This window comes from Haemaphysalis longicornis, unplaced genomic scaffold (assembly GCF_048455015.1).
Source record: "Haemaphysalis longicornis isolate Haplotype H1 unplaced genomic scaffold, Haemaphysalis longicornis Haplotype H1 scaffold_4, whole genome shotgun sequence".
NCBI lineage: Eukaryota > Metazoa > Arthropoda > Arachnida > Ixodida > Ixodidae > Haemaphysalis > Haemaphysalis longicornis.
In genome coordinates, this window is record NW_027526361.1 from 134812622 (window position 1) to 134824696 (window position 12075).

At 47.2% G+C, this 12075-nt stretch overlaps 1 protein-coding gene across 2 annotated transcripts in view; it reads left to right on the forward strand.

The window, feature by feature from the left end:
- LOC144180586 (pancreatic lipase-related protein 2-like) overlaps positions 1–12075 on the forward strand; it is a 41086-nt gene that overhangs the window by 8867 nt on the left and 20144 nt on the right. Inside the window, exons 3-4 of one of the 2 annotated variants that reach the window (XM_077708912.1) lie at positions 9279–9568; positions 10891–11094. In XM_077708912.1, coding sequence (XP_077565038.1) covers positions 9279–9568; positions 10891–11094 — 494 coding nt within the window. The remainder of the gene's footprint in view (positions 1–9278; positions 9569–10890; positions 11095–12075) is intronic. The other variant, XM_077708913.1, reaches the window with a different exon arrangement.

Below are 12075 nucleotides of genomic sequence, written 5' to 3' on the forward strand. Positions count from 1 at the left end.
GTATCCATTTTTTTTTTCAGGTCAGCGATTACGGCTTTTTCTTCTTTCTTCCGGTCCTCTTGTGTTGAGCATATAGTTCTGTCTCTAAGTAAGGGAGCTGAGCCCACAGATAATTTGTGGGAATTTGGGTGGAAGGAATCTAATTGTAGGTAACGGCCGGTATGGGTGGGTTTCCTGTACACTGTGAAATTTAGCCCATCTGGCTGTCTTTTTATCAAAACATCGAGGAATCGTAAGGTGGTGTTCGTTTCTTTTTCCATGGTGAATTGGATGGCTGGTTCAATCGAATTTAGCTGTGACAGGAACTGGTCTGCTGTTGTTTCTTCGATGACACAAAAGCAGTCGTCCACCTACCGGAGAAACACCTTGGGCTTTTCGGGAAAATTTTCCAGAGCAGTCCTTTCAATTTTTTCCATTACAAGATTCACTGGGGTCACGGAAATAGCAGCCCCCACCGCAGTTCCACTTACTTGCCTGAAATATTTCTTCTTGTAGCAGAAATATGTGCTTTGCAGGCAGAACTGGAGAAGTTGCGTTATCTCGCCGACGCTGAGGCAGGTCCTGGAGCTCAGGCTGTTGTCGTTCCGGAGGCCACTTGTGGCGGTTGCCACGGCCAGGGAAACAGGGACGCTGGTGAAAAGCGACACGACGTCAAAAGAGACGAGCCTGTCCCCATGGTCGATTGGTAATTCGGAAACAAGTTCGACGAAGTGGCCGGCGTTCTTGACGTGGGTGGGCGTTTTGCCGACGAGAGGGGAGCGAACATAATGAAGGAAGTTGGACAGGGCTCGAAGTGGTGAAGTTGTGAAGTCCAAATAGGCCGGAGGGGCACATCGGGTTTATGAATTTTGGCAAGCCCAGAAAAACCAGGCGCTGAGCCATTCTGGCAGATCAGTCGCAGATACAGGCTTCGGAAATCGGGGTACTTCTTGAAAATGTTGGCCAGGAGTTTGTTCAGCTCCCTTTGGACTTGTGGGGTTGGGTCCTTTTTCAGTTTTTCTTACGTTGAGCAATCGAAGAGGTCTTGAACTTTGCTTTCGTAGGCTTGGCGGTCACGCACGACGGTACAATTTCCTTTGTCAGCAGGGAGGACGACTACATTATCATCATGTCGTAGGCTACGGATGGCTGCAGCTTCATCTGGGTTTCAGTTCTGTTGATGCTGTCGGGGTATGCTCGAGAGAACGCCAACACCTTCAGTCTGACTTCCTCTCGGACGCCTGCTTCAATACGCATAATCCCACTTTCGATGGCAGTCACCATTTTTTCCCAGAGGGGGCCGGGTAGTCGTAACGTTAAAGCCATGACCTTTGGCCAAAACTTCCGTATCGGAAGGAGAGAGTTGTCTGGATGACAAATTAACAAGAAAGCTGGCACGGTCAGTGGGTGTGGCCTCTTTTTTTTTCTTTTTTCTTCAGTGCTGAAGGCTTGTTTTCTTGAGATGCGTGATGTTTTTCAGATGCAGGCGAAGAGACACTTTTTGCAAAAGAATCCAGTGAATCGAACTTGCCTGGCATGCGATGCTCCAGTTGCCTGCAGAGGAAGAAAAGGTCCACTTTCTTTCTCCTTAAGGTCGCTTGGCACTCGTGGACTCGAGCGCGAACCAAACGCCGTTCAGCTTGCGCTAGGATGTTGTTTCCTTCAGGAGTGTGGACCAGGCGCTTGAGCTGGAGGCTGCGAGGCAGGACGTCCAAGTACCGGCAGGTCTTCGTAAAGGCGAGGTGGTTCTTCTGGTGACGTTTAAGTAACGTTTTGCCAGCTCTGCTGCTTCTTGGCCGAAGTCGAGGCGTAATGACTTGAATGTGAACATCTTCGACAGAACTCTGTCTGGTTGGCTTAAACTTGAAGAGACAAATCCACCAAACAAGGGCGTTTATTCAAAGCGGTCCCAACGTTTCGGAGCCAACTCGGCTCCTTCATCAGGGGTGACTGTGTACGACAAGAAGCAGCGGTTATATTAGGTGTCGTCTTCTTTTTCTGTTTTCTTACTGGAATCTTGCCCTTGCTCAAGGGGTCATCTACAAAATGGCCTCCGCACAATGCTTCGCTAGGTACGTTGGGGAGACCAGTAACTTCCCGGAACGCCTCCGCCAACGCAGAAGCGACGTTCGCAAGTCCGACATCCAACGCAGTGCATTGGCCGAGCACTGCGAAAAAGCTGACCACAGGATTAACATTGACGGCGCGTAGGTGATTGACATCGAAACACATTACTCACTACGACTACTCCTTCTGTCCTGGCACATACAAGGGAACCGGCAAGGCCTGAATAGATCCCTCGGAGCCCTTGCCACCATCTACACCCACGGCCTCCGACGCTCAAGGGTAAGATTTCAGTAGAGAAAAAGAAAAAGAAGACACCTCATATAGCCGCTGCTTCTTGTCGTACACAGTCACCCCTGATGAAGGAGCTGAGTTGGCTCCGAAACGTTGGAACCACTTTGAATAAACGCCTTTGGTTGGTGTATTTGCCTCTTCAAAGTGTAGGTATTTATCCGGTACACACAACACACAAATTAGCCTGAATGAGAGTTTTTTGGCCGAAGTACGTCTCTGAAACTGAAATTCCCACGGCAGGCGGCTTACTTGCATGTTCGGTAGTATGATAGTGGAAAAACCATCAATGCTCCGCCGACCCAGAGCACCTCCTCCAAAAGAGAGTATCTGGTTTTGAATACCACGCTAGTCCTATGGGAGCTTGAAAAACTCCCACGCCTCCTGCTTGTCATCCTTCTTTTCTTCCACCTATCCCTCCACTACGCCTCCTTTCAAAATGGCTTGCATTTGACGCCGTGTGTTCTGTGAGCTCCGGCGTTCCCGAATTTTTTTGTCGATGTGAACTTGCGGCGGAACGATGGACGCGATGTGCTTAGGGCGAAACGGAGCTCGTTGTTAACATTGTGAACTCAACCTGGAATAAGGTGCGACGCACTGCAAAATCTCCTCCGGGTCACCGACCTTCAAGCCGACGGAGTACGCCAGCGAAACGACGTGAGGCCTAAATACAGTGACAGCAAACGGAAAGTAGCTCGCTGAAAACATTGTGGTTGCGCTCTGGGAGCCGGTTCAGATCAAGCATTGCACGTTTTTCATTGTAACCAACGTTTTGGGTGACCGGTGGCCCTTGTAGTGTCTAATTAAACTCAGTGTGCTTCGCACGTTACTGCACCGGCCATTCTCTGCCTATCATGACGAGCGTTGTGCGGGAGAGAGGACGCTATAGGCCTCCTGCGCTGGAGGTATGGCTAAATGCAGCGCCCCTAGTGGCCGACGCCTCTGGGTAGTACAAAAGCAGACGACCCTCACACCCTCCATGTGTTTTCAATTACAAACCAGAGCGAAAGTTGGTTGTACTTGATTTAATCACATTGTGGTTCGTTTAATTGACTGCATAGCGAATAAAATTCCCTTAAAGTAGTTGCAGAGGGTAAACAAAATAATATCGCCTACAACGAGCCGATTTATTGGCGTTTTTTTGAGCGAGCTGTGTTTATCGTCGTGGCGTGGGGCAGTATCGCCAGGTCGGGCGGTCTAACTTCTTGACGATAATTATCGTTCATTCTTGCGTGCGGTCGACAAAGGAAAGTTCACAGGTAGCATAAACAGAAGGTTGCTGAGCCTGAGGTAACTGTAAATGGTCGCTTCAGCAGGAGCATGCCAGCGGACGCCGGGAGAGCAGCCGATTCAGCGGACGCTGCTGGCCCGGCAACGCCTCGAAAACGAGTGGAAAATTTGTTTTGTATTTTCGCAAACTAAATTATTCTTGATTAAAATTTTACGCCACACGGTTTACGAATGGCAGGGTACACGTATACTAGCAAGTAGGTGAGGCAATACCGTCAAATAAACAATTTTGAGCGCAATTAAAGGACGCGAATCAAGCACGAATCGCAAGGCCGTTGCCTGCTTAGATGTGTAACATAACACATTCGCATACACGGTGCACCGCCCAAATATTTACATCAGATCGTCTCTGGCTGTATTGGTTATCTTCTAGTGCAGAGGTCGTCGCTAATATGAAAGCTGACACGCCGATTTTGTCCTCAAAAGGCATTGGACGGCTAGAGAATAACAGATCAGAATTCATCGCTTCTCGTTGCATTGTCCCCCATCTTCACACTTCGCCAGAATATTTTCAAATATTATTGGCAATTCGCTGATTTTTTTTTCTTTTTCCTTCAAAGCCTACCCCGCCCTCCCCCCCCCCCCGATCTGCCGTTCAGCCCTCCGCCGTGTCGCCTTCATGAAACTCGGCACTACACCTCGAAACGTTGCCGATCGTTACTTTAGTCTATTAAGAGCGAACCTAGAAAGAGCGTAATTAAATACGGTGAGAGCATCAAGAAAACGCAAGGGCCACTCAGTTCGTCCGACCACTTTGTTTTACGGCCACTACTTTCAGAATCACAAACATATTTGATCTTATGACGCTCGCTGCATTTTGTGACTGAGCCACGGAAAAAACGGCGAGCTAGCGCTGCAATATGTATTCGTAACGATTACGCAATGCAGCAGTGTTTATTAAAAATGGCCGCATAAGTGCGCAGGTGCGCAAAAGTACGGCTCACCAGAGCGGACGAGCCTGCTGTCCGCGAGAGTCGTTGGCTTTTACGCGCGATCATCGCCGATTGCGTTACTCTTCTTGTTTGATCGGCTGTTGTTGAAAAGTCATTGTCACTAAGCGTATTATTATAAACAAGAAGCTTTCACTTCAAATTTCACTTCATACGACCATCGATCGGTGAATCAGCGAGTGGCAAAGCGCCGTCACCGCCCCAGCACTTTCGTCGACGCTGTAAACGTATTTAGGGCTGCAAAGCTTTTTCCCCTAATGCCAAGTTGATCGCCGGACGAGGTCGCACGCGTAAGGGATGGGCTGGAGACCATGTAGCAAAACAATCGGCAGTATCGAGGTCATTTTGCTTCTGTCAACACAGGATCCTATGGGACCCCCGCAGCTTTGTACTACCCGGAAGTATTGCCCGGAAGCCGGTTTCGCAGCGCCGCCTGGGGAGCGCAGGAGGCCTATGCCCGGAGCGTCATTGGGGAGGCCGAAAGGTGTAAAAGTGTAAAAGGAATGCGGATACCAGCAGCCTCAGCTTCAGTCTTGTGTCCCCGCGTCGCAAGTAAAATTAAAAGTTCCCACAATGATCTAGAAAGTAAGCTTGTATGTGTTTTTGTGACGCTATATCCATGGCTCATCATTTGGAGTACAAGGTAAAGTTGGCCTAGAGAGCGCCGCTGAGCCGATTTTCTTCATAAGTACGAGAGGAGGCCCTCGCGCATAGTAGAACAGTGCACGGGCCTGATTTTAAAGCCCGGGCCCGGACCCGTCCCGAACCCGCTTTATGAAGCCCGATCCCTACCCGCGCCTGTAACAAATAGCCCGGACCCGGCCCGAGCCCGCGCGTCCAAAGTGAGTTCAGCACAGGCCCGGGCCTGGCCCATCGTCTGAAGTACCGGTGCAGCCTTGGCCCGGTCATATATTTCTAAACCTACATAAAGCCTTCATGTGCGTCACCAGGCCCGGCCCTGGACGCTGAAGGCAATTTGTTTATTATATTTGGTTGCGTGCCGCTGCCCTTAGTAGGGCAGCGGCAGAGACAGAGCATATAATGTGTACAACAGTCATGGATTGAAATGCGAAAATTTATGGTTACGCAGTAGGCGTACTGTAACTTCCACCATATTCAGTCCACGTAACATCGACGTAACATCAACTCGTATTCTTACACCAGAATCACCCTAATGGTTCTTGACCTGCGTCTTGGCGACATCACGTGGTTGTCTCGGGCAAAAGTAGTATGCTGAAATTTATGACGCCACTTTTCATTCCACGCGTGTGTAGGTGCACTGAAACGTTTTGTCTCCAGAGATTGCCTAAAGCTGGTGTTTTCCAATTCCAAGCCACGGCAGCTGCATTTCGATTGGTGCGACATGTACATAAACTCACGTGCAGAGCTATATTTTGCAGAGCAGAGCTATAGACTCAGAGCTAGACTCAGGTGCTAGAGCTAGAATTGGTTCCCCGTTACGACGTTCTTTTTAATCCTATCTTCAAATTCAAATTTCAAATTTATTCAAATTTTCAAATTTATTCAAAAAGTACAAGGTTGTATTGACATAGTGGGAATTTACAGGAGGAGGTCCCAAGGTTTCCGAACCACAGGCGGGACCTCCTTCGATATGTTATACCCCAGAATATAAAATCTTCATGCAGTACATGAGATTTATTGAGATAAGAATACAGCGATTACCAGGCCTGGTATAAAACGGTTTTAAAACAATGCGTGCAAATATCGAAAAGCACGTGGGAGTAAACTCAAAACATTCGTTTTAATGCTCTTTTCTCCCCTTTAGACGGGAAATATTAACGACCACACAATATTTTAAGACGCTCTTATTAGAGAACTGCTGCCATAAGGTACAAAACGGTGGAATTTATGTATGATAAACAGCAACCAACAGCTATTCAAACGTAAATCCTGCATATTGTTGCTCTGCCAAGAAAAGCTATGTAAAATTAAGGTGGCCCCACCAATTTTTAGGTTCTCTCATTTGAATGGTTCTGGCCTTTTCATGGAATAAATATAAAATAATACGCGGCGACAAAATCACCGCACTTGCATAATGTACAACAAGAACTGGACAAAGGCCAGTGAAGGGCAAAACTCTACATGTGCTTGTGCAAGAGCAGCAGGCTGTCCAGGTTCTCCGGCTTAAAGCAGGTCCTCCTCCCTTGCAAAACATAGCCAGCTGCACTAAACTTCTTTTGATTGGTGGCACTCCTGGAGTGGATGCAGAGAAACGTTTTAGCGAGAAAGGAAAGTGCTATGCTACGCTAAAGTGATATTTCTTACGCTTGGCTCTACACCATTTGAGCAGCTTTCTAATGTCCTCACTAGAGTCGCTTTCCCGGAGGTAACTGTCGAGTTCACTGTCGGTTGGCTGGCATTCCGCAGCATCCTGCCACTCACAGAATTTTTGAAGGAAGGAACGTTTCGCTGGGGTTCACTTATCCAGCTGTTCTCTGCTTCGTTACCCCTGTGACAGACGTAGACGCAAGACAGTCGACATTTCGCGCACCCTGTCGTGTACACTTTTCCTGTCCTGCTCATCAAGCATGCGGAGATGGCGGGAAAGCCGCCACAAGAACGTTGCAATTTTATGAAGCTCTCCAATGGGCAGCTTCAGTTCTGGCAGTTCTAGGGTTCTACAATTAGGCTTGCACACATCTGGTGAGTTTGTCAAAGAAGTAGTTAGGTGCCTGTTGCGTTTCCCGTAATACAGCAGAAATAAAAATTCAGACATAACGGAAAGTTAGCACACAGCGACAAGTGCCGCGTGATTACAAAGGCGTTTTTTTTTCAGGTCGGCTGTAAAACATGCACGTGTATTTGTTGCTGTAAATTTAAATAGCGATGTTATTTCTGAAATGCCGGTGCGACCGTGTCTTCTTGGGCAACATGCCAGGAGGCGGCGGTATAGTCAGACTTTTTACGAGGCAAGTACAAGCGATCAGCGCAACTGTCAATGCCTGGCTAACTTCCTTGCTACAAATGGCTTACATTTTTTTCCTCGAAGATAGTTGTAGTAGGTAAAGTTTGTACGAAAGATACCTTGTATTTTCAATGTCCGTGTTTTCTTGATTGGACGTTTTTATAGTGTGCTGTTATTTACGTCCTCAGATGCATATTTGTGTGCATGCAACTGCTATGATAAAATTGTGTGCGTGCATAAACAATCAATACCCGTTTTTTATTGAAAAGTTCGCAAAAACAAACGATACATGATAGCCAGAGGGGTTCCTCGAAGCCTCTACAATACAACAAATACGGGCAATGAGCATAATAATTACTTCCAAAACAAGCATAAATTACCCTACAGCGCTCATATAGACCACTTAAAAACTGAAAAAATAAGCCGTTATTCAGCTGAACAGTACTCCGAACACGCCTCCTGAAAGCGCAAAGTGGGAAAAAACAATATACTCCCAATGCTACCCTTGAAAACTCCCATTTTAGTGGCGGTCAAACTTTACTCCCATATACCACTAAATAAACTCCGGAAATACTGCGAGTACGTCGACAATTCCACTGGAAAAACCACGGCATACTCCGACTTAGCATTGAGTTTTGGGAGAAGCCGTTTACCCCATTTCGGCCTATTTGTCTTATGTGTGTATTCCTCGCGTTATGTTAGTTAAGAATGCCAGTTGGGTTGGATTTTACGATGGCAAATCAAACAACAAGACGCTCAGGATGGCGCAGAAATCTTCCATCACGTGCGCAATAAAAGCAAGCACAAAAGAACAAAGCTGTCGTTGGGGGTGCTCCAGGCCGAATAAAAGATGCGTGCTATCCCAACAGGTGGAGCGCGATTAGTGCGAACGCGGGAAAGTTGAATGGCAATGAACACACCAATTAATTCATCACGCGAGCAGCAAGGGAAGGAGGAGCGTGAGGGGTACGAGTGGAGAGCAGAGAGAGAGTTACAAGGCAGGGGCTACAGACCACTACTGCCTTCGATGACATTTAGGCGACATTTGCGGCCAATTTTATCACCTTAATCAGAAAAACGGCCGCCGGGCCCGGAATTGAGCCCACATCCTCGTGCTCACCAGCTCTACGCCTTAGCCATTGAGCGATACCACGGGATGTTATGATGATGGTGTTTTTAAGAAGAAAGGCGTAAGTTCTCTGTTTTGTGGAAAACAGTGATCTTCCAGATTTTTTACTGCTTACAATAAAATAGCCGTTTAAGTAACAAGTAAATAAAAACACATGCGCAAACCGATGGCATTTAAACTTGAGTTTCACACAGTAGCAGCCCAATGCTGTATGTCCGCACGTTGCCAGCAGTGAAACAAACCATTCCTTCGTTCTGTTCCTTGCTTTCTTCATGGCACATACCACTTAGGCGATTGTACAGGAATCTTGAGCATTGAGGGGCTAACGTGCTCGCTTCAAAAAATTCCCAAAACAATGAATTAGAAACTTAAAAGCTGTAGGAGAATGCGTGGCGTGCGGCACTTCAACGTGATGTTACATGAGTAGAAGGAAAGAAGAACGCGAAGGCAATTACGCGAAAAGAAAAGCGTAAGGGCAGGAACAGACACAAACACGACGTAGCACTACAGTAGTTAATGAGTATCGCTGGCTTTCGCCTTCTAAGCACGTAAGCTGACTCATTTGCAGTGAAAAATATTTAAAATTTGTAGTGCGACAAAAAAAAAACGATAATTTATATTGCAGATACGCATGTCTGTGTTCTTGCAGGGTTAATTTTTCCCGAAGGAGGCGCCACCAACGCTGGTTCCACCATCAACCTGGGACTCCACTCCACAAATGACGACGAGTACGCGAAAAAAGGTGTGGCCAACACGACGTACCAAGATTTAGGAGCAGAAGACTTGGCTCTAATCGCCCGTTCCGTAAAGCTCTACTTGGACACGCCCCACAAAGTCTTGCTGGCGGCTGCAAGCACATCTCGGTCCTTCCCAGACCTACCTGGAACTTTCGACATGTCCGGAAACCTCGTGTACTTCGTGCCCGACAGCCCAGACTGGGTGGGTATACCACAGGGCTTCGTATTCGCGGCTACATTTAGACAGCACGGAAGAAAGTGATACTAATTATGTGTAGTGCTCTTAGCAAAAATCAGGAGGGCAGAATGCGTAAATTGCAGTGTTCGTCACAGAGATCCCTGAAAGTGGTGTCCTGTGTAGGGGTGATTTTTCCGAAGACGTCAATTATAATTTTGGGATCGGATCGATTTCAGAGTTTCCTATTGTCACGGCGCAACAATTGATGAAGGCCAGTAGGATAGAGGAAAAGAGGGTGTATTTTGGGAAACGTGTGCCTGATGCCTGGTAGCAGTCACACCAACAACACGCGCTCACGAAGGGGCACGTTCTCGTCTTCTTAGCGGCTTAGGCGGTGATGATCATGCTTGTGATTTCCATGATGATGATAAGGATGATAGAGACACGCCAGAATGGCGCACACCGGCTCCGGAGGATTGGCGTGGCCAACAGAACGCTGCGTCAGCGCCGTCTGCGCTCTGTCGGTGGTTACACACATAACACTATGTGCTTTAGAAGTAGATAATTGTGTACCGTAAAAAGGAAACAATTCCAGACAGTGCAGATGTCACCAAAGGTTTGTGCCTGAATCGCCCTGTTTTTTTCATAGTGATGTGTACCACACAAAACACCCATTCTTAATAGTAGTTCAAAAGGGCAGAACACCGGGATATCTCATTTCAAGTATTATAGGGGTGCTACAGTTTCATCTGCTATGTTGTGTTCGACATTTTTTACGCTAATATGGAAGGTGGCAATTGAGAAATTTTGTGGCATGTTTATCCGAGCCACGCATGTGCATTCTTTGATGAAAAAGTTTTTTTCGTTTGCGGCGCGCAGCCGGATTCTCTAAAATGAAGGCCTTTGCTTTAAAGAATGCGGCCCCTTCGTGGTTATGGTTTCCCAGTATAGCGTACTTGGTGATTATGTCTTTGCTGTGGATTTCGACGTCGCCACGAGCGTAAGAGATTCATATTACTTCCGAAGTCCACGGTAACGTTAACTGGTGAGGAATTAAGCTTCAGTTTATAGTCAACGTTCGCAAAATGCGTTGGTTCTTCTTTTCGCGCAACAAAGATTAACTCATCCATAAATAATTACTCTTTGCTAAGTACCCTCTTCACCCAACCCACCCCCCTCATCTTAGCCATGGTTATTTACTGGCCAGACGTAAACAATTTTTCATTTACGCGCATCCGCAATAAATTGATTATGCACTCCAACTTTTTCTTCGGAGCCACAATCCCACGAAATCTGTTATACTTCTAGCATGTACAGGGCAATTCTTACCCGCTAATACTTTGCAGGTGCAACCCTACTTCCTTCTGTACTCGAACAAGGCTAAAAGGCGCAGCAGACTGCTCTTCGATACAGGTTTGAGCCGAGCGGGCTTTGAGAAGCTCGGGTCACTGTTACAGCCCGGGAATAAACTCTACTTCATTGTGCATGGCTTCCTCAGCTCCGCATGGGCGCCGTGGATGCACGACATGAAGAACGAAATATTGGACCACGTACGTGAACCTAGTTTCCCAACGCTTGCTTGGATGTAGAAATTTTTTTTCTCCTTTCTGTCACTTCTACAGCGCCTCCCTGTAGTGTGACTCTATTGCGGCTATCGACATAACCCGTGGCCCTCCCTCAACAGCACTGCCCCACCACAGAAGGATCTGGCTACCCTGGTGTAGTAGGTAGCCAACACGTCCCATGACTAGGAAACTCAACTCTCGGCCCCCAGTCTCCAGCAGCTGTAGAACACCTGTCCACAGCGGCAGTCAGAACAGCGATACAGGAGAGGGTGCTAAGAATCGCTGCCGGACAGGCCGCCTGACGGCGCCCTGGACTAAGGGTGCTCAGGAAAATAAAGTTTACTTCCTTCCTTTTTTCCGGAACTTGAACGTGACAACGTTCCACGCGCGAACCCTGTCTAGTGAGGGAAGTTTAGCTGTACTATTACAGGAGCTTTCGGATATCAAGTGGGATATCGTAGGGTAAAGTGAAGTTAGAAGAACAGGAGAAGGCTTCATAAAGCTCACTAGCGTGCACATTCTATGCTACCAAGGACCTCGGGAAAAAACACGCAGTGGGTTTCTGAATCCAAAGAGAAGTAGCGGTGAACGTGGAGAAATTCTTCAGCATTAATGAAAGAGTATCAGTCAGCCGTTGTGCTCAAACTGAACAACCGATACAGGCTAAAAATAGTGCAAGCCTACGCGTCAACAGCGAACTAATATGATGATGCCGTTGAAAGGTTTTACATCGAATCAGCAATGACATCGAATCAGCAATGAAGAAGGGTACAACACAGTTCACGACTGTGATGGGAGACTTTAACGCAAAAGTATTTAAGAATGAAACAGAATAATCGTTGGTGGGAAACTTTGAAACAGTGAACACAGAGGGCAGGCTGTGTATAGGAAAGGACACTCAACGAGACACCTGATCCATGTGATCAATCAAGTATTCGAAAAATCCGCAGATCACACCAAACGTCT